We start from the raw sequence: 23,523 nt of genomic DNA on the forward strand, positions 1-23,523 counted from the left end.
AAAGATGAATCCTGCAGGATTCTCACTCCTGGATCTTTGCTCCTTGACAGAGAACTGGAAGGAATTCTCATAACTTTTAATGTTTTTTGAATTTTTCAGTAATAACAGAGTGGAGGACAAATTAGGCCTTGTGCTGCTTCTTTTGCACCATCCTCAGTGGAATATAAATGCCGCCAGTTAGTTTCTTTAGCTGTACCAGATTTGAGGCCCTGTTGTGGTAATTGGGCTGACAAATGTACTATATAGTGAGCTCAGTTGTAAAAAAAATATGTAAAAGTTTACAATCTGATATAACAACAAATGTTTGATACCAGTTGGGTGAGATAATACTGAGCCAACTTTTATTGATGGAAAAGGTAAGTTTTTGAACTACACAGTCTTGCAGCTGGAAAGCGTGTCAGATGTCTTTCAGTATAAAAGACCCAGATATAGAGACTCAATTAGTCCAAACAAAAACAGGCCATACTGGTGTAACTCAAAGACTAACGTGAAATCATGCAAGGTAAAAACAAAAAAATGCAGAACCAGAAATTTAATGAACCAAAAATGTTGTCAAATATTAGCCTTAATTGGTGGGCAAAATAATGAGAGGATGAGGTATGCCACCGATTGTTTCTTTTATAGTCCTTAAAGAAAAAAATGTAGGAGGAAAATAGGAAAGGACAGACGAGCTTCATAATCATAGCTTTCACTATCCTCAACTTCTGAATTCTGAATGATGTCCTGAGCAGACCAGAGAGTGGGATCCTGATGAGATCGCCAGCCTTACTAGTTCAAGCTGAATCTAAATTCCACTAGAGATAAAACAGGATCAGACTTCAGCAGCAACGACAGCATCAGTCCATCTCGGCTAACTTCACTTTGCCCCAACAGGACATTTATTACCATCAGAGAGGTGGTCAATCAAGAGGATTTTTTTCATTCTAAAATACTCTCCAGCTAAAGGGAAAAAGGAAGGGGGGAAAAAAACCTGTTAAAATGCATTCAAAGCTTTAACTGTTTCCTTTTCTGAAAACTTATTTAAACCCTTTAACAAAGTTAAATAGTGTATTTGCCATAGCATAAGTAGGTGGAGGTCTCTGTATACAAACTCCAGACCACGTGACTGAGATATGTTAAAACCTTTGACCTGTTTATTTAATTTAAATTAATACTAAGGGCTGTGCCCCCTGCTCGCTGTACTCGCCAACCCCATCTCTGGAAGTAGGCAGGCCTGGCATCTCGGCCCCCTCTGGCTGATGGAAAAGGGCCAGGGTGGCGCAGGTCACATTTTGAGCTAATGGGGTTAGCAGCAGAGAGGAGACAGGGTGGGCTGAGGGGGTAGGGGCTGCAGGACACAGAGTGACATGATGATGTCACTTTATCATCCCACAGGAAAAGATTTTGGGTTTTTGTATGGGTTTTTTTTTTTTTTGAGATACAGAGATAAAACATCTCCCAGAAAAAGAAATCACATCAAGATGATCAACATACATGTTCCTTAGAGGAAAAAGAAAATAACTTCACAAACCAGAAACTCCAAACTCTCTTGGGAGGAGGGGGGAATAGGTAAGGGAGTGTCCTAAAAACAACATCGTCTGAAAAGCAGAGTTCAAAATTAGTAATTTTCTCTCTTTTGAAGATACTATGTTTGTGTAGGATTCTCACATTCCAAATGAACATAAGTACAGGAGCAATATACAGCAGTAGCAAAGGTAATGCCAACTATGTGAAGTCAGAGGCTTTTGTTTATATATAGTGTAAACAGAGGTGTAACAACATTCAAGTCCAGCAAAAGAAAGAGCAATTAGAGAGAATTCAATGCTGAAAATAGAGGACATCTTAACATAAAATTCTTCTTAGGGAAAGTTCTGGAGCACACAGCATCTTCTGGAAACTGCAAGGAATAATACTTAGTAAATGTCTGGAGAGAGAACTAAGTAGTGGCTTTGCACTTCTCTGTTGTGGACACATCCATCTAATTGGCCCCGACATGGCTTCCAGATAATGACAATGTGAAATGCCATTGGACATCTATTTGGACTTAGTTCTTTTTGAAACAGCATTGCTCAGCAAATTTGTTTTCTAAATAAAATAAAATTGGGTGGAGTTAGTCTCTCAAATACACTCCGAAGGATTTCTAATACTGGACATTAACTTTGGAGGAGAACCTCAAGGGAGTCCCTGTAAAGATGAATCTTATATAAGGTATACTAGCACAAAGAAAATGACTGTCAGTGAAGAAAAGTTCACAGAAATGAGGGTTTTTTGAAAGGTACTTTCATGGGGACTGCATTTGCATTTCTTAATTTGAGATTAGGAGGTAAGTCCTGTGTGAAATTGACAAGGGATTGCAGACATGCATTTCTGGCTCAGACTGGTTCATAACCCAAAAAACATGTTCCTGGAAGGAGTTAATCTTTACAATAGACTGAGACAGGTGAAGAAAAAACAGTCAAGCAATTTTTATAGAGCAAGTAAAGGAGTCTATCTGGGCCTTTATTGTACCACAACTGCAAACCTTTCCTACTGGAGACAGTAGTGCCTACTTAGTAGATGTCTTCTAAATCAGTTGCTTGAATGCCCAATGCATACAAATCTCTAATCTGTCAAATGCCAAGCTACAAATGGAATAGTTTTTTGAAGCCAGACTTCTAGGAACGTGTCTGATTTGCCTCAAGGAAAGTTTGGAGGCAATCAACTCACCAACTTTGTTCGCTATCCAGGGCAACCTTTTGAAAATTCATTGGACATTTCTACATATCATGGCTGATACCGTGATGGACAATGAAAAGCATCCATCATGGGTGGTGTTCTGCCACATTGACATGAAAGAAGCTGTTGTGTGCCCAGCCCTCTTCCTAGGATGCTACATCTGCAAAAGAAAAGGAGTCCGGACACATAAGATGAGCACATGACCAATGCAAAGGTGAGCATCAAGATAGTTGCCAACCCACAACTAAGAAATTAGGAGCAGAAACGGCAGAGCAAGTGAAGATGCATTGAATACAACAAAGGCTGGTTATCAAATATTTTGGGGGTAGAGTACTTTCACATGCCTGAATGGAAGGAAAAGTAAAGGACTTGTTTAAAAAAATCATATTGACAAGTATGACTGGAGCCAGAAGAGCTATAGTAACAGCTGTGGAAGCTCCTTCGCCAATCACAGTTAACATGACTGGAACATTTGGAGAGATATTTATATTTACATTTATACATGCACTAGAGGGCATGGCTTGTGTTGCCCTCAAGGTTTAAAAAAACAAATTCACAAGCTATGGGAATTCGACCAACCTCTTACTGCGATTGAAGAGTGAAAATCCTGCATGTATGGTATTTTTAGAGATGGGGAAAACAAAACATTGCTTGTCAAGTCAATGTGATTAGTACACACTCTTCTTCCTGTAAGAGTTGTGGTTAAATATGAAGCTACCTGGTTTTCTTTTTAAATGGCAGGAAATTTTCATCAAACTTAAATTTGTGTGTTAAGTGAATTTAACATAAACATAATGAAAAGACAGAAAATAAAGTGTGTATATATTCTTTTATAGAAACAAGCTGTGGAATTTTTCCATCACTTTGGTTTCTTGAATAAAATACCAGAATGACTCAGAATCAGGTCTGAATGCTACCGTAACAGTTGTTTGATTATGACAGCGTTGGGGACCACTGGCCTATGCTGTTTCCATATCCATCATTTTTTGGAATTACTGTTTTTAATATTTCAGAACTTTGTAATTTGTTTTGGCTCTATTTGAACATTACATAAAAACTGTATAGAATTGTGTATTTGTAAACTGTCTGAAAGACAAATGTGGTTAACACTGTCCTCCTTTTTCTTAATTTTTTTTTTATCTACCAGTCATAGAATATTTTAAATTAACTTGCTGTCTTAATTAATATATTAACCATTTAATCTTGTATTCAACAAAACAAAAAAGGAAATGCAGTTGGAATATTCATAGTTCTTGATATTTAAACAGTGTAATATGCATACAGATCACAAAGTAAAAGTGCAACTGTGCTTTTATATAACTGGTTTATATAATTGAGGGTTTACTTCTTTTGCATTATAGATAGAAAAAACTACTGTCACTTCTGAATTTGAAAGCTACAAAGTCCGCGTTCATAATGTTTTAAAACAACAAAAGAATAAATCTGCTTCTCAGGCTGAAACAGAGGGAGCCAAGCAAGAAAGGTAAAAATTGTGTCTCAAGTGCTTGCTAGTAAAAGCTAGTGAACCCAAAAGATAATTGAGATTTTTTTTTTTTTACTATTTTTTATACATATTTAAATAAAGGGACAGAGGGACGAGAAATCCACTTCAGTAGTCTTGACTGACAATAATAATCTGTCAAATATTCATCTATGTGATGATTCTTGTTTCAAATTTTGAGAACTGTCTATTTTTTGGCATTTAAATATTTTTGATTGAGGATTATAGAAGTACCCAGAGACAGCACATTAAAAGGATGCCATCAATTTATAAATCACATTTCAGCTTAAAATTTTTCACTTATTCATGTTACTATAGCGGAAAGATTTTAAAAATCCCAATTTAGCATTTAAGGCACTTTCTGCATTTGACATTACACTGAAAAATAGAATTTTTTTCACTGTTTCCCTGAGGTCTCCTACATGCTACAGTAATCCAGTTTCTCCTTTTTTGTGGGGTCTTCCCCATTGAAAAAATACTAGCGGGTGAGAGAATAGTATTGTGATTTTCAAACCCCCAAAAATTGGCAGGAAAACTCAAGTACAGGTCTAATATCTGAATCTAATTTTCCACTCATTTGAAATCACTCGAGTTCCAAGTCGACCATACCCCTTTTTCTGTAAATAGTGCTGCAACCTCTAGTTTGCATATAATGCCTGTTGGCAAAACACTTTGAGTTTGATACATTTACATTTTGTTTTTATATAGCTATCTTAAGGTATTAAGGTATACATCTTAAGGTATTTTCATGATTTACAGGAAAACAGATAAGTAATGTATTATACTAAATTAATTTGTTTCCAATCTCTTATTCCACCTAACCAAAACGCAAAACACTTTTTTTCATCTGTACAGATTGTTGGGTTTTTTCCTTGTCCCAGAGGTGGGAGGGACCCTTAAAGTTCAGTATGAAGCTGAAACTAACATGTCTGCCTTTTGGTCAACAGTTTGAGTGTAAGCCTGATCTGTGACATGAAAATGAACTGTTGAAAAATGGTTTTCAGCTACAATTTTGCTTATAAAAAAGCTGCTGTTCTCACTAGCACAGCTGAACCATTGTTAGCATCAACAAAAGATCTAGCATAGGCAAGGCTCCAGGAACTGGGCCCATCCAGTTCTTACTATCATATAATTTAGACTTGCATTCAGCAGTATGGCCATTCTTATGTTCTAACATGGTGATTTAAAAAAACTGCTTATACAAAGGTTTTACTGGTTGTTACCCTTTTTGTAAACTTTCCCTGACACAGATGTGAAAAGGTGAAGTGAACTGAACTAGTCCAAAAAATGTAAGTGCAAGTATGGGCCGGACAAATTCAGTGCAGTTTCAGAAAGCCTTCGACTTAATTCTGCATGGAATCTACGCTAATATTTTTATCAGTTTTAGGGTGACCACTCCTGATAGTCATTGTCCAAAAAAAATTGTCAGTGCCCTAAGATAATCAGGATCATTATGTATTAACTGATTTTTGACAGAGGTCTGGAAATACTGCTGCAGATCCAGCAGAGTCCTATGATTTGTTAGAGAGATCCCTGTTAGAAACTATAAAACAGCATCTAAAGAGTTATCTATTATAGTAAAAACAGATATTGAGAATTCAGAGGACTTTATCAGATTCTATAGTTAGTCAGGACATGAGTTTCTTTGAAATGAATTAGTTGCAAGGGAGTCTCATTTATTTATCTTCCTTTTTTGCCAGCAGAGGAATTCTGATGGGAAGCAGTGTTGTGTTACTACTGGACATGGTCTGTTGGGAAATGTCAGACATTTATAAGTGGGACAGTTTGATCAACAATTGAAAAATTTGGGATAAAATTTCAAAGGAAGCTAAACTTATTTCTACAACTCTTAACCATACAAATAGTTCATTTTAGAAGTCAGTAGTATTATTCACGTCACTCAGGACTAAGAACTTGAATAACTTTGCAGTTCCTTCAAGTTATATTTTTCTCAAAATTGGCCTTTTTCCTCTTGCCTGAATCAGTTTATTTGAATATAACACAGTGACTTGTTTTTCTGGTGTTAATTTTTGCAGATTGACATCTTCCCTTCCCTCTCAACCCACTTTTTTTTCCACTACACTCTCCTTGTTTATACCCCTGCAAGGCTGGTGCAAAACAAATACAAAAAACACCCAAGAGACCATTCTTTTTTAAACCTGAAAGCTACTCGTCCATTTTCCTTTCCACCCAGATCTTCTTAGCTTTGTCTTCCATAATTTGTCTAAAGATGAAAGGATTATTAAACTCTCTCTTAGCTCCCTATCCCCAATTAGGCAACAGGATGAGAAGTTCCAGGAAAAATGAGGCACAAGCAGGTGACGTGTTCTTAGGACAATCCCAAAGTCAGGTATTTTGTTGCCATTTCAGCTAGTACTGAATCATTCAAACCATTTGTATAATGAAAAGAGATTTCAGATTTAGCAGAATAGTTGACCCAATATAATTATGATACATATTGGCTGTGTCTACACTGGCATGAATTTCCGGAAATGCTTAAAACAGAATAGTTTTCGTTATAAATATTTCCGGAAAAAGAGCGTTTACATTGGCAGGCTGCTTTTCTGGAAAAACCCTTTTTCCGGAAAAGCATCTGTGGCCATGTAGACGTGCTTTTCCGGAAAAGAGCCCCGATCGTCATTTTCGCGATCGGGGCTTTTTTCCGGAAAAGACTACTGGGCTGTCTACACTGGCCCTTTTCCGGAACAGTGTTCCGGAATAAGGACTTATGCCCGAGCAGGAGCAGCATAGCTTTTCCGGAATAGCGGCTGATTTTGTACAGTAGAGCATCATTGCTTTTCCGGAAATTCAAGGGCCAGTGTAGACAGCTCGCAGCTTATTCCAGAAAAGCGGCTGATTTTCCGGAATAAGTGCCCCAGTGTAGACACAGCCTTAGCGGTTCTGAAATGGGATAACTCTCTTTAAAGACTTTTTAAAGCACTTAACATTTTTTAAAGTGCTATCATACTATTTGTTGTTTAAGTTTATTCTATACAGACTAACTCGGCTACCCCTCTGAAGCTTTTAAAATACGTATTATTTTTTACTTAGAGAACACATGGAAATGGTGATCGACCAATTGAAAGTGAAGTTGCAAGACACCCAACATAATTTACAAATCAGTGTTACTGAACTCCAAGCCTTGCAGTCGGAACATGACACCCTGCTGGAAAGGCACAATAAGATGTTACAGGAGACTGTGGCAAAAGAGGCAGAACTCCGAGAAAAGTATGATTCTCTGAGTAGATATGTTGTATTATGTGTGCAGTTGGTATCAACCCTTTTTTTGAATTGTTCTGTCCTCATAGAAATGGTATAAATGTGTTCAGAAAGATCAGGAATTCAAATGTCCTCATGATTTTTTCTCTTTAACCATATACTTTAAAGATTACATTTTTGCAGCTCATTGAGTGCTTCTCGCTACTTGTAAGTACCATGTACAGAACTGCCATTGTATTGAAAGATTTAATCTAGTGAAGTAATCGGATGCAAATGTCCACTTCCGAGTAGGAAAATGAGTTCAGACCTCTACATAAATTGTTGTACAGACAGACTGGTGGGAATCCCATTGTTGAAATTTAAAGTCCAAATAATACCCTTTTGGAAAGGTAACATTTTTTAATTCTCTTATCCACAATCCCCACTACATTATTTATATTAGGGAGCTTCTGTGACTTAATTTTTCAGACAGTGATATCGGTGTCTTAATTTTTTTCTACTTCCAGGTACTTCAACAAACTCCATTTCTCCTCTTCTCTTCCTTCTTCCCTGTGTAATACTGAACTTTTATTTTCTTGTCACAGCGGGCAGGATTTCCTCATTATTGCTACTTCTGTGCTACTTCTGTGTTGGCATTTGGTATGGGTAGAGATACTTCCAGTTTCTGTTGGTCATGGAAACAGAGACCAGATATGATAAATGAACTGGATCTTTTGCTTAGCAATGAAGTACCAAGCATAATTTTTTCCTCAGCTTGGCATAATTATTGGGGGGGAGGGGAAATCCATAATTGGGAATCATCTGTTAGGTAAATATTCTCCATGTTTGTGCAAATTTCCTATTTCTAAACATTTCAGTTTTCGTAGAATACAGTATTATTAGATTTTCTTTTTAACTGTATTTGTCAATCTAAACTATAAGAATTTAGCATGAAGACTAAATAACTATTAGATTGAGACAGACTGTTAAAAGCAGTTGTTGGTTCAAACAGATATGTTTCTAGATTAATTTGGCACAATTTTTTTTACTGCTGAATAATGAATCATAGTAAGTTTAGGTAAAAGGTATAACAAATGCTAAAACAACCTTTAAAAGGTCACTGGACACGTTATGGTTGGTCAAAAATTGTAGCAGTTAGTAGTCCACAACCTTTTACCTATCCTACGATTGGTAAATATAAAAAGGCATTCAGACTTTATTTTTGTACCATCGATAGTAACAATGCTTCTTGCAAGTATTACACAAATATTAATTAGCTAATATTCACACATTGCTGTGAGACAGTTAAACAAGAATTATGTCCATTTTACAGATAGGTGATTTGCCCAATACCACAATGAATGAGTGGCTAAGATAGAATTAGAACTAACAAGTTCTTAGTCTTCTGCTCAGCTTTTTAGCTCACAGTGCCTCTAATCATCCTACATCTCATAATGATAGAAGCTAGAATCATTTGTTTAAAATGTTTAGATCTTTATTTTGCACCATAAATTTTCAAGGCACTGAATAAGTGTAAGCTAATACCCTATCCCATGGTTGGCAATCTAAGGCTTAACCATTTAAAAATAATGTGACCATATTTTTATTTTCTTATTTCACTTAAATTCCTAAGATATGAATGAGATTCCTGAGTTGAATACTATTTTAAATTTTAAAAACATTTGGAAGATCTCATTAGTATTGTTTTTGTGTGCACAGGATCTGTACAATACAGTCTGAGAACATGGTGTTGAAATCTGAGCATGCACAGATTGTGAGTCAGCTGACAACCCAGAATGAATCTCTTCGGAACAGTTTCCGAGATCAAGTGAGGCATTTGCAAGAAGAGCATAGGAAGACTGTAGAGACATTGCAACAGCAGCTCTCCAAGGTAGAAGCCCAATTCTTTCAACTTAAGAGTGAACCTACCACAAGAGGTAAGTTTGACTAATCATGCAGCCAAAAAAAATCCCTTTTGTTGATTATTTATATTTATTCAACTGTCAGATGGTCAGCCACAGAAAAGTGATGAATCATACAAATATCTCCAAAAACATATGGTGTACACATTTACCATGTAAAATCGTAAGCACAGATATTGTTCTCAACTGTTGATATAGTACTTATGTCAGTTATCTCACTTTATTGCCTCTGTGACATCTGGAATTCTGTCTCCTTACTGATGGAAGAGGAATTATTAGTAAGTATTATTATTCTGCCTGTCCCTTTGTCTCAGGTTTTGGAGAGTCCATTGGACAGCTCCTTCCAAGATAAAAGTAAAACTAGTGATTGGGTGCACAGAAAAAATGCTACAACTTCTCGTCGCAGCAGACAGATGTGTAGTTTAGATCTTGGATTAGCAAAAGAGACTATGATAATGTGTGGTAAACTGTAATACATTCTTAAATGTTGTCCCAAGCAGTTATAAAACACTTTTTTAGCTATAAAGAGAGCAGTAATATATGTGTCTGTTAGAGATGAGAGTTGTCTTGCTGGTTTTTATTTAAAAATTTACTAAGAAGCAAGAGTTATTGTATGGCTCAGAGTACTGGTAGGAAATAGAACCTTTGAACTCAGGTCACAGGTTGAAACCTAACTGAAGTCGGTAATCCCAAAATGCTATTTCGCTACTCAGTGACATGTGTAGTGTGAATTGGTTGTCTCAGCTCATTTCCTAATGGGTCAGGCTGTATTATCAAGATTACCATCGGAATTGGCAGTCTCAGAAAATAAGTTGAAGACTGATTCTGGAGGCTAAGATACTGTTATTTTTAGAAGGGTCACCCCAGCTCAGGATCTAGGTATGTTGTGTGAGGGGAGGAGGGAGCTTTGTGTTTATGCTGCTTCTCCTTGTACTTTATTTCTTCTGTGGACGTGTCTCTCTTTGTCAACATGCAACTTTCAAAATCACTAACCTCCATTAAGGTTTGGCTTCTAAATTGAAACACACTACAACATTATTTTAAAAAGTCCCTCATCACTATTACTGGACCATACACTAATTATAGTTAAATGAACAAGTGTGATGTGAAATGGTTACCCTTCCAAAAGAGCAAAAAAAACCTCTTGTTTTACCTTTTGAAAGATACAAGCTAAGCATCAGCCTTTCATGTATTTTAGCATGTGTACTGAAAAAAATATATGATCAAGAATGTTTTCAGCTGTGATTTGGGTGGGTGAGTGGGTACAGATCAGAAACCGGAATGAGACAAGCCATTTGATTAAGTGCAATGTCTTAGAGCAGAGGTGGGCAATAATTTTTTTACAGGGGGCCACTCCAAGATTTTGGAAGTGGCCGAGGGCTGCTCTCTTCCATGATATTAATGGAGGAGATGCGGGGCCTGGGATGGCGGTTGGGTGCATAGGGGAACTTGGGGTAAGAGACAAGGGTGCAGGAGGAAGACTGGAGTTTGGGTGAAGCAGGCAGGTGTGACCTAGGGCAGGGGACTGGAGTGCGGGGATTTGGGATGTGATGTAGAGTAGGAGGGAATTGTGATCTGGGGCAGGAGATTGGGGTGCCAGATCTGGGAGGGAGCATGAGTGTTAAAGGGGGATAGAGGGTTTGGGTATGTTGAATGGGAAGGGCAGAGGGTTGGGGCTGGGGCTCCAGAGGCGGGCTGTGGCCAGACTTACTAACCAGTAGCCAAACCTACCTGCCTGCCTGCAGAGCTAAGACTTTCAGAGCTTAAAACGTTTCCCAGCCAGCCAGCCTGATTGCTTTGCCATGTGCTTCAGTGAATAACTGAGAGGAGGAGAGGGGGGTGTGGTTCTTCTTGGCTGCCTGTTAGTCCAACAAGCAGCTCCCATTGGCAAGTTTCTGGCCAGAAACCAGCCAATGGGATTGTGCTGGGGGCGGGGTGGTTCCTGAAACTTTCCCCCTCCCCTCCAGTTTTAAAATAGAAATGCAGCTGCTGGGGTTTGTTTCTGTAGGGCATGCAGGACTGCGGGGCAAGCAGGGATTCCTGCCTGGGGCTCCCCGCAGCCTCTGCAGGCCTGATCCGGTGGCTTGGCAGGCCACATGTGACCTGCAGGCCGTATTTTGCCCAAGCCTATCCTAGAGGATGCTGCCAGTTTTTCACTCCTCTGTTGTCCCTTTCACTGCTCCCACCATTCAAATTTAAAATAGTTACACCAATGACTTGTTTCACATAGTCAATTTAAAGGATCCCTGTTAATCTGGATTCTACGTATAGTGGTATCTTCAAAGTGAAAGACACTCTGTGTTTCATTGTGAAATATTCTGTATTCATTCTTTAAGGATGACTGAACTTCTCACATGATACTTTATTTACTTGTGTACATCTCCTTAATTTCAAGCACTAAAAGATGTATTCACCCCTCTCTTTTGTTCTCTTGTTCTCCTTCACATCCGGTTCAGTGGCTTTTGGGTGATCATCCCCACTGCACAGCCATCTTATTGATTAAAGTATGCCATCAAGAAAAACATTCTTTTTCAGGTCCATCTGTTTCAAACGTGCCAGTGAAGAACTTGCGAGAACGGAGAAACACTGACCTTCCTCTTCTTGATATGCCCGCTGTAGCAAGGGAAGAGGGAGAAGGAATGGAAACCACTGACACAGAGTCTGTGTCTTCTGCCAGTACCTACATGCCATCATTGGAACAACTTCTTAGTTCTCCTGAAGCAAAATTTGGTAAGTATGAATATTTTTTTGTTTTTGTTTTTTTTTCCAATAAGTGTTTAAACACTTGAGCTATAGAATCGGTATTACTTGGTACTCTTCTGAAAGTTGTCCTTAGAACTGCATTTGTGGCCACCCGCAGATATTTGTATGGCCAAACATGAGCAGAGGTTGGGAGGCACAAAGCAGCAGACTTTCCATGCACTGCTCAGATGTTGCTCCTGAATAGTTACCAGGGGTAGCAAGGAGTGCCGCCTTGGCGTTTACAATAGTGCCGCCAGCAGTGATCATCGCCCTGCCCCACGCTGCCTCCTCAGAGGCACTGGCAAGACCTCTGGAGACACATGGGCCTAGTGTGTATGGCGCCTGAGGCAGCTCTTGTCAACAGAGGTGTCTGTGGAGTTCGATTGCAGGGGCACTCCACTGAACAATTTCTCTGCTTCCACCCATACAGGGCATAGTGAGTCTGGGACTCTGAGTGGCCAGTGAGTTCCCAACCCACATTTCCCTGGGTGGACTCTAGCTGTAGGTCCGCAAGAGGCAGAGACAGAGTGATTGGGTTTGTCAGCAACACTGGACTTACAATGGAGCCAAAGATGTGATTGTCCCAGGCCTACGCACAGTAGAGGGCACACCTGTCTGGCTGGCTCTCTTCCGCCTTCTTGTGTAGCCTACTAGCTGCAGCGCAGGCTTTCCTCTCCCAGCTCTCTGGCCCCTCCCCTGTGCTCCTGGCTGATTGACTCAAGGCTTCTTAACACCCTCCCCCCCCCCCACACACACACACACACATATACACCAGTTTCACTCCTTTCTCAGCTTCCCACCAGCTAAGATCTCCTTTGCTCAGCTCTGAGGCTGCGGTAGCAAAGAGGTCCCTGAGGTCCCAAGCTGCTCACACTTTGTTGGTATCAGGTGTGAGTCAGGGAGGATGAGGGAGCATCAATGTCAGGGATCCTCACCCATGCAATGTGCTGGGAATGGGGATCTCTGCCCATGTGTGGGCTGGGGGTTGGTGACAATCAGTTGGTCCCACCGTTTTTAGCCTACCTACTGTAGGTTGGAAACTTGGATGGGATCAGCTGACTGTGTCCCTACCTAGACAGCACAGAAGACATGGCCCTGCCCACTAGGTCCTCTCCTTAACCCTCTGGCCCCCCTTCCACCATTTATTTCCCATCCCCATCCCTGCTACCTTAAGGCTTAGCCCTCTCACTTTAAAAAATGACGCCCCCCCCACACACAGCTTTTCTGGCTCCCCTGTTGCCAGGTATTCAGTTTTCTTCAATCAGAAACTCTGGCAGAAAAGGAGACCTGGTAGTTTCTGGTCTGGTTAGCCGTGCTGACTAGAAAAAAAAATCCGGTTACAGGAATAAACTCAGTTAGCCTACCCCCATCCCTTACTTACGTCCACCCCTGAGGGCAGGAAGCTGCTGCTAGATGAAGGACAGTTCAGTGAGAGACAAAGAACTGGCTAGGACTGATAAGAGACAGATAACAGCTCTGGGTGAGTAGGGGATCCTGTTGCCCCCTCCTCTGCCCTGCTGTGCTTACCCCCAGGCCCTCCCTCATTCCAGAGACTGACCCTGATCCCCCACCCTACTAGGCTCTTACCTGCAGAGCTTGCCTTGTTTAAGTTGAGGACCCATCCTTCCTGCCCTGGCCCCTGCCTTGCTCCAGCTGGCAACCCATGCTCCTGCTTCTCCTTTTTACAATCATTCCTTGGGGGTGGGGGGGGTGGGGGGGGAGAAGGACTATATTTGATACCAGGCTAAAAAGTTAATCCAGCCCTGTTTGTCGGAGTGGCCACTAGTAAGAGTTGGAGGCTGTACTATGTGGCCACAAAAACATTTGTTGAGGAACCCCCCCCCCCGCCTTAGAGCATTGAGAAGCTTGTCATTCTTTATTCCACTTTACTACCATAACTCCTCCTCCCCCCCCCCCCCCCCCCGGTGTTGCAACAGTGTTGGGTGGGATTCTTAATAGAGACTTGAGTACCTGACAGCCACTTTGGATGCCTAAGTCCCAAATCTAGATCCTCACAATCCCTGCCTAGTTGCTGCCTAACCTTATAGGCACCTAAATTTCCAATGATAAGGTCCCCCATGTGCCTAAAGTTCTGCCTTTGGACATGTGTATAGCTGCCTCAGTCAACCACCAAGCAGTTCCACACTTAAGCATCAGTGGGATTCAGAAAGTAAGATCTCGCTTGAAAGACCTCATGCAATAGACCTAATCAGAGGCCAGCATAGATCATATCCTCTATACTGGACTCTACACAAAATGGAGGAAAATGGGGGTGGTGATGCTCTTTTACCCAAGTCTCAAAGTTGGCACACTGATCTAGGATGTGGGAGACCCAGGTTCAAGTTCTCACTCAGCCTGATGTGGAGCAGGGTCTCCCACATCCCAGGGGAGTGTCCTAAACACTGGATAATAGAGGTTGGTGTGTCTTTCTCATGTTATTAGTATTTTAAAAATGTTTTATAGAAATGAAACAGCTTCAACAAAAGAGATTGAGTTCTAATACCCTTTCACCCAGTGGTCAGAACACTTGCATGGGATGTGGGAGAGTTGGCTTCAAGTCCTTGCTATCCATCAGGCAAAGTGGAGATTCAATCCCAGCTCACCTACATTCTGGAGACCAGAATAGGCTAGGGGATAAGGCAGGGTTGTATATACACAAAAATGACTGGCTTGGGTTCAGCACCTATCCCAGGAGATGATCATGATTGTGACACCTAAGTAGAGACAGGCACTTGTATCCTTTTGAAGGATGGAATTTTGGCCACCCCTCTTTCCTGAGCATTTCCTACTGGCTAGCTTAGATGTCTCTCCACTCAACATGCTGGCTTCTGTAAGTCCTTTTTCTAGGTACCTGATGCTCCAAGCGCATTGTATAGAAAGCTGTGGCTCCTAACTTGGGACTGTGAATTCCACTTGGCAGCAGGCCACCTAAAAGTTAGGTGAGGTAATGCTCACCCTAAATTGTGCCTCAACCTAAATTGTGCAATATCTCCTTGAGGTTAGAAATACAAGTTTTGATTCCTTCGTATTGCAGACATTAAACCCTTATCTACTGCTTAGCACTGAGTGTACATTAACATTATTAATTTTTGTATAAGCTTTGTCCTTGAATAGTGATTAAGGGTTATGTTTGTTACCATTTCTATGCATAGATTCCAAGATTATTTCAAATTTGTAAATTTTTTTACATTTAGGGACTTTCATGGGAAAGAGAACAGATGAGTGAATGAGTAGGTAAACTGTAGGAACCGTGCATATGAAGAAAATATCTCACAATATTGCATAGAAAGCTAATTTTTCATCTAACACCTATTAAATTGAGGCAAAATGAACATTGACTTTACTAGTCCAATCCCATTCACATTAGAGAACATGGAATCAGAAAGAACTTGTGCCAAAGTGCATGAATTTGCTTTTGAAGTCTCAAAAAGTAGAGCAAGGAAATGTAGAACATCAGCTAATCCATTACAGAGATGACTACAAGTCCAAAAACTATTTTGAGGAAAAACTGAAATCATCAGACAGGAACATGAGAACATGAGATTATTCCCCCAAGTCACTTAAAGAAACACGGAAGTCTGTTTCTAAAAAATAAAATAGTTTGGTTGCTACAAACTTAAATGACAAATATTTTGGCAGCAAGACTAAGAATGGGTGGTGAAGCCTGACTTCTCGTTTTTCATTCCTGTGATTTGATGTTGCCACTGTGATGTGTAATTCTGAAAAAAGACCATAATAAACCAACAGTCCTAATGTAAATTAAGCTACAAATTAATCTTTTGAAATATTAAATTGCAGAACCACCTGAAGGGCAAATAGAACTCACCAAAGAAGAATTGCTCCAGAAGCTAAACACAACAACAAAAAGTGCTGATCATTTGAATAGGTTGCTTCATGAATCAGAAGCAACAAATGCAATACTAATGGAACAAATTAAGGTTAGTAGCTGTCACTAAAATATTAGATATGTTTCTTTAGAGGTTTTGTGTGTGTGTCTGTCTGTCTCCTAAAGAAAATCCTTTTGATACCTTAACAGATTAGTTGTTTCACAAAACTTATTATTCAAACTGGAATGTTTTGAAATCTGGTGAGATGCAAAATTTTACTACCCGTTTATTTTTTCAGATTCCACATATTTACATAACACTGTCAAATTACACCCTGTACTTGGTATGATTAGTCAGTGTTCACATGCAAAAAAGACATAATTCTCAGAAAAATCATAACATTTTAAGTTAAATTATTCTTCCCATATAGCTGATTTTTCTTTTTACTCCCTTTTCCCTTCCATCCTCCGTAAGGGTTTTAAGTGCACCCTTACTCGCTGGATGTAAATGTTGGTTGAGCATTAAATTTCTTGAATGTTTGAATACTGAACTGATATAACATCAGATGACAGTTACTTATCTAATTGCATTTTAGGAGCTACTCAGTTTGATAAGGGTTGGCAGATTCAAAATTCCTATTTTCAAAGACTGCCCTTTATTTTACTGCTTTTCTAACAAAACCAATTTGCATTTTCTGCAGCTGAAAGTAACAGGTTTTTTTTAAAGCCAGTCTTCAAAGCAGCATTCTTGTGAGGTTCACAGTCTATTATTAATACAATTTGTGTGCATACAAATTTTGCTTTATAAGTATTTCCTAACTAGAAGATTTACCTGGTATTGCTCGGACCTTAACTCAAACAAATTTTGTTTTTCTTCATTTAAATCATTTTGGGGGGTTGGGGTTGAGGATGAGGAGTTCAGTATGCAGGCTGCCCCAGGAAGAGAGGACAACCACAGCCCTCTCACTGCAGCAGCTTGGGGCCAGGTGAGAAGTGCTTGTCCATGGCCACTGCAGCTACAAACAAGCACAGCTAGAGGAGGGTGCATTTCCCCCAGCTGGGGAACAGATAGACAGACAGACAAACTCTCTGAAATATATAGTAGATAGATGTCCCTTTCTCCACCCCTGCTGGCCCAGTGGGGTTATAGCTGTCCCAGTCCCCATCTCTGGCCTCTTGCTGCCCCTCTGTAGTCATGCTACATTATAACTACCAGATACCTCTCTTTCCATTCTATGAGAAACAATTGAATTCCAGCCATCCTATTGTCTTGGCACAACCAAATCCTGACCTTGCTTTAAGTTATGATAAGAAGAAGCTTCATATCAAATTTGGTGGTCCTAGCTCTTACTGTGTAGGAGGAGTTCTTGAACTCAGAGATACTCATTTCTAAAATGCATATATATTAAGAAGATTAGGTGAGTGAATAGTTTGCCAAAACATAATCCAAGTAACAATTCAACCCTTTGAATTTTATCCTGGTCATCAGAATTGCGCAATCTTACCCCATACTTTCTTTATAAATAAATTACTTTGAAATAATAATGCAAAACTTATCCAAAAAGTGTTTAAGATTATGAATAGCTTAAATGAATTCTGAGTTATCTGGAGGCCAGCTGTACATCCAAATTCAGGCATAGTTAGTTCTGTGCCACCTTCAGGCTCCATGGGATCTTTGCCCAGAACACATCTTATGCAAACTGCTTAACGCTTTCAATACCTTATTGCGTATATAATATACAGATGCCGTGTTCCTCAGACTAATTATATTCAGTCTTTCATTTTATAAAAATCAGTAAGGTAATGTCATATTTAATGGTTTCTTTCTGCCTGCAGCTTCTCAAGAGTGAAGTGAGACGACTGGAAAGAAACCAAGAACGAGAGAAGTCTGTTGCTAATCTGGAATACTTGAAAAATGTACTGCTGCAATTTATATTTCTGAAGTCAGGGAGTGAAAGAGAGAGGCTTCTTCCAGTAATGGATACCATGTTGCAGCTCAGCCCTGAAGAAAAGGGAAAACTTGTTGCAATAGCCCATGGTATGAGGTACTTCTATATTATCAAAAAGTTGCAGAAACAGAATGTGAAAGCAGAAAAGAAAAATGAAATGTGACTTCTGTGCAGATCTTGCAGAACAATAAAGATCAAGAATATTGTGTAAACCCACAGAGCAATAGAATTATTCTGGTCATTTAGAGGAGAGTTAAGATATTCATAACTGTCAGAAAACAACGTTAGCCAAAAGTTAAAAATAAAATTATCTGAAGTTAAAATACAAACCCTAAGAAACAGTGAGATATCACTTCCTTTCTTGTTAAAACTTATAGCAGACAAAATACCTTTTCTGGGGAAAAAGCTGTGAAATAGCTCTCGTGGCAGATGCTCTCCCAAGAAACTAGAAGTTATAGTCTAATTTTAATTTTAAAAGGCCCTATTATAAAACTGACTTCTTAATGGTTAATGATTAATTTTAAAAATACTTTCCAACAAATATCCCATAAGTAGAAGAATCTAAGAAAATTCAGGCCTCTGCAATAAATTTGGTGCAGGGCTTAACTCGAAATGAGCTATGCAAATTGAGGTACGTCAATTGTGTAGCTTTTTTCCACATTAGCTTATTTTGAAATTAGGAGCATCTACACAGCTCTTATTTCAAAACTGAGAACTCTTGCTCTGACTTCCTTTACTCCTTATACAGGAGGGTTACAGGAGTCGGAGTAAGAAGTCCTCCTGCTTGACAGTATTTTGACATTATTTCGAAATACTGCCTGCTGTGTAGACATGGACTAAGTTAGTTTGAAATAACGCTGCTGTGTAGATGTATCCTTTGTAACTAGAGCACTCCCTCTGATGGTAAATGTTTAAGGTACTTGTCAAACACAATTCCTTCTGAAATTTTCAACATGCTTTTTTTATTATCCCTTTCAAAACATGGGCATTCGTTGTCATTTCCCTTAGTTAACTAATTAGTTTCCCTAAACATTTTAAATTCAGCTATAGTGTATGCACTTTCCAGATAATTTTTTAAATAAGGAATAAGTCAGTCACTACTGAACATTAAGTAAGGAGACATGAGCATGACCATGAAAAGTATTGACACACTAAAGTAATAAATGGGAGGATTTATTATTGGAATGGCAAAACAGAAAAGGTTCCCAGCATTGAGTATTGCTGTTCTGGCAGTCCCTGTGGACTAGACCTCACCTCTAAAACATGGGATCTTGAAGGGGAAGTCAATAAAGAAGTTGAAACAAACCTTTTATGCCTGCCAAATGCAGACATGTTTCCTTAAATACTCGAAACAAAGTGTATTCTGGACAGTGGCATTTCATAATGATGATATCTTTCAATGTGATAGCAATTTTCCAGAGAATATTTTAAGAATATCCCTCCAAAATTTTGGTAACCAGTAAACATAAGGATGGGGTTTGAATGTAAGAAAATTGACAGAAGTAAATGTTCTGTGTCTGTTCTGCATAAGACTGCATCATTCAGTTCACTTGTGCATAATTATTGTTCAGTGCTGATGAAGATTATAAGCATATTTTTCCCCCTTCAGGTGAGGAAGAAAGTGCATCACGGCCCTCTGGTTGGGCTTCGTACCTCCACAGCTGGTCAGGACTTCGATGAGACAATGGAAATCTTTTAGACATTCACATTCCCAAATTGCACTACCAGAAAATTTGTACTGAAGAAGAATGAACCTTAAATGTGTAGCATTGATCATTTTCATTTTTCTAATTTTGAAAATTAGCTTAAGCAATGTGTCTTAGCCTAAAAATTGGAATAGAGGGTTTCTAAAGAATGTGCATTGTTACTTTCTGATGCCAGGTTCTGAATGCACCAAATTACTTCACTGTTTCTTGTGAACATTTTTGGGCTGAAAAGTTACTGATTACTTGAAAACATAATTTCGCAAACTAGTCACACATTTTCCAATTTTTATTAAATTATGTTGCATAATTTAATAACTGGAAGAACAGACTAAATAATTTAGTGAAGTACTTCAAAATACATTTCTAAGATGTTATTTTCCCTCAATGTATTTGAAGAAATCTAATTATTTATATTATAAATCTGTTGCCCATACACTATCGTATCAATGTAAAATCAAATTGATTCCACTGCATGATTATCTTTATAAAACATTGTGTGATTTGGAGATGCATGGCATTTTCTGTTTAGCCAAAGTTAAAATTCTCTGTTAAGTTTGCAACAAAAACAGACTATAAAGTGTAGGGCCAAAGAGATTAGTGGCCCCTAAAACTTGCCCTGTGTTTGGGATATTAATGTGTCGGATATTCAGAATATGTTGTGATCAGATGCTAGTGAGCACTCAGGGAAGGCCCAGAACAGACATTTTTAAGAATCAGTGGCACAAGTAGGCTGAAATTCTAGGAGAGAGAGTTTAAACTAAGGTATCTTAGTCTGAGGTTGGAATCTGCATAGGCAGCTTGAGAGTAATAAACCAAGAAACTGTGAGCAGGCACTGGCACCATCATGCTATACTGAAATAAAGGGACTTCATTGTACTGAATGATGGTAGTAACAAGACCCTGAAGGAAGTATTTGAATTTGCTGGAAGTTTACACATCCTAAATAAAACTGCTAGGAAAGAAGGAAACATGTTTTCTTGGAAAACATTTATAATAGATGCCATTTGCAGGCATTCTCATTTAAAGAAATTACTCCCTTCTCTTTTCACTTCTCACTGTCTCTGCCTTTATGGTCAAGTGATTTGCACTTCATTTTAGAGTCTGCTACTTCATAGCCTTTCCAGAAACCTCATTTCCGTACAAGAATATGAATAATTCTACTGTAAACAGTGAACTCTTTCCTCCTTCCTCAGCTTGTTTTGTTTTCTTTGACCTTTTTTTCCTCCTAGCCCATGCTGTCCTTTTTCTCTTCATATTTCTGTTCTGTTCTCTTAATTAATTACTCCATTATTTGCGTGTAAATTTATAAAATATACATATGCATTCTATTCACCAGCCATCCTAGACTTTCAAGCATCTGTCTCTTCTCCAATATGCTCTCATTCAGTCCTAAAACTACACTTCTGAGCACAGAGAACAGGAATGATGTACGCTTAGAGCCACTAGCGCGTCTTTCTCTGCTACTGCTGCCATACCACCCTGTACAAATAATCAATAAGACCAGGTTAGGGAAAAGCAGTCCTAAGATTCTGGTGTTCACTCCCTTAATAACATAGTTTTAACCACAATCCTGATTAATATTGGCTGTAAGAAGAGCGGGAGAGATAGTCTTGCTATGCGAACAGAATTTCTTCAAAGATTATTGATACGAAAGTCACAATATGTAAATTACTTTTTAGTCATCTCTATTTCCTATGTCTATTTCAAGCTCAGTTAACCAGTTAACTTACTATATGGGGCAGTGGAGGAAATGTTTAACTTGCACTTATCACTGCAAAGCCAAAATAGCTACTATAGAGTGAATCCTTCCTGGCACAAGTCCATACTAATGCACTTTTTAAATTGTAGCTGCAGAATTGTCCTAGGTCATAGATGAGTCTGAACCCAGTTTGATTTTCTTGTGGCTTACAGGACTCGCAATTAGAAAACCATCTTTTGAACATCTGTAGCTTTGGAAGCTGAGACAAGACATGGAGTTGCCACTGTGGTGGTTATAGAGCCATTTTAAGTTAAGCACCCCGCCAGCATCATTGGTTTCTTCTAAATCATTAGATGGTGATCCTAATTTGTCTTATTCAGTCAGTTGTGATTAGTCTAATTAAAACAATGCCAGGACAAAGTTGGTGGTAAAAGATTTCAGTTCATAGTATTTCGCTCATATGCTCTTACAGACATTTTCCTGCTGTGATTTAAAAATGTATTGATTCTTAAGTTGACTTCAAAACTAGTTCAACTGAACATTTGCTGCTGTCATACTTGTTTTCTCTTTGAGTTTTTCTGCCCAATATCTACACAACTTTATTTGTTACAGGCTGTGACAAGGGAATCTCTCTTTTAAAGGTGTATTTCAGATCCTAAGATTTTATTTAACTTTGCAAACTGTGAATAAAAGTATGCAAGCAACATATAATGTAACACTGTCTGTATTAAATAGCAATTACATTTGGATTTTTTTTTCGGACTCTTGACTTGTATAGTCACTATTTTAGTGAAATTCAAATACTGTGTTCATGAATGTAATATGCACTCCTTGCATGATGTGCTTCTGCTACAAAGGACCATCACTGAGGCCTTGAAAGAGTGTTGCCAAGAATATTTTAGTAATTACAGCTAAACATCTTTGTATAATGGGTAATATTCAATTATCAGTGCTTTCTGAACCCATATCTTGCCAGGCTATGCAAGTAACTTCAGCTGTAAGCAAGTGTCTGGGTTTTAAATATATAGTGACAATAAACAGGATAGACAGGACGTGTGGGCTAGAAGCACAATTATTTTGACTGGTAAATATGTATTTCATTAACTTCCATGTTAGTATGCTAATAGGGCACCCTAGTTATGACTCAAATTCCAAAGGCAATTTAAATTGAAAGGGAAGGCTGATACTCTGCTCACCTTTGCACTTTACTGCTCATTTTCAAAGAATACAGGTTGGCCTCACTTTGTGTCTTTGTTCTCTTCACTATTTTTACAGTACAGTACAGTACAATCCCAAATTGTTTACAAAATTGGCAGGGAGACATGCCCCATACCCCACAGAGTTACATACTTACGGCCAAATTATGGGCTCCCTAGCAGTAGGAGGAAGAGGGTTTGAGGAGTAAGATGACATGCCCCCACTTTCTACCCTTGGGCATGGTTTGAGACTAGATGCAGGGGGGACTGCAAAAGAGCCTGCTAATTCTGAAGCTAGTGCTAGAAACTGCAAAGGAAGAGTGTTTGGTTAGTGCCATAGCCCCACTCCCTGCATATCGTTGGACTGCGATTGAGCAACTGCTACCTACGCTGCCACCATTTGGGTTGTGTTTCTCTTATCTCCTGCAGAGGCATAACTGGCCACAGAGAGGAGGCAGTCAGATATTTTTAAACACTATTAAAACCTCTTTCTGAAGGTGCACCCATTAAAATATACCCTGGTTAAACAAACACACACAAACATTTAAAGAATAACTGTTCCCATTTATTCACCAGGATGTTTTCAGTGGGCCTGAAGGCAACCCCACTGAACATACTCAGGTCCACCCTTTTTCTCCCTTCACCTTTCTGTCTCTGCACATCTACCTCCTTACCTTTTTTTGTACTAGCTCTGCTGCTGCTGCTATTACTGTTAAACACCTTCTTGCAGAGCCTCAGGAAGGGCGGGCAACATCTGCAAAACAGTGAAACTGGGTGTACGTGGTGTCAGAAGTGCCAAGTGAACAAATGGAAGAGAACTTCTCTTTCTGTTCTAATCTTAGGGGTTATTCATAACAAAAGTAGATAATGTTTCAGTTGGAAATGTCACTTGAATTGATGGTCTAATATTGTGTTCATTTTGATAAAATGCATATTCACCTCTGTGTGTGCCTTTGTTCTGAATGCTTATTTTCTTTGATAATTTGTATCAATGTTATTCAGGGCTTCCTAGTATTGATTTGTCCTGCAGCACAAAAGCAGAAGGGTTTAAGTAAAACGTTGCATAATGTGAGTTATGGGTTTACTGTAG

At 39.1% G+C, this 23,523-nt stretch overlaps 1 protein-coding gene across 5 annotated transcripts in view; it reads left to right on the forward strand.

The window, feature by feature from the left end:
- Positions 1–23,377, forward strand: part of GCC2 (GRIP and coiled-coil domain containing 2) — a 55,639-nt gene extending 32,262 nt beyond the window's left edge. For 4 of the 5 annotated variants that reach the window (XM_075917908.1, XM_006114555.4, XM_006114553.4 and 1 more), the window contains exons 17-23: positions 4,056–4,177; positions 7,247–7,423; positions 9,113–9,330; positions 11,851–12,045; positions 15,856–15,995; positions 17,720–17,921; positions 19,442–23,377. In XM_075917908.1, coding sequence (XP_075774023.1) covers positions 4,056–4,177; positions 7,247–7,423; positions 9,113–9,330; positions 11,851–12,045; positions 15,856–15,995; positions 17,720–17,921; positions 19,442–19,512 — 1,125 coding nt within the window. In that variant the 3' untranslated portion in view covers positions 19,513–23,377. Of the gene's footprint in view, positions 1–2,705; positions 2,909–4,055; positions 4,178–7,246; positions 7,424–9,112; positions 9,331–11,850; positions 12,046–15,855; positions 15,996–17,719; positions 17,922–19,441 lie in introns of those variants that run through there. The other variant, XM_075917911.1, reaches the window with a different exon arrangement.
- The last annotated feature ends 146 nt before the right edge of the window (positions 23,378–23,523 follow it).

The sequence above is a fragment of the Pelodiscus sinensis genome, chromosome 1 (assembly GCF_049634645.1).
Source record: "Pelodiscus sinensis isolate JC-2024 chromosome 1, ASM4963464v1, whole genome shotgun sequence".
In the NCBI taxonomy this organism is placed as follows: Eukaryota; Metazoa; Chordata; order Testudines; family Trionychidae; genus Pelodiscus; species Pelodiscus sinensis.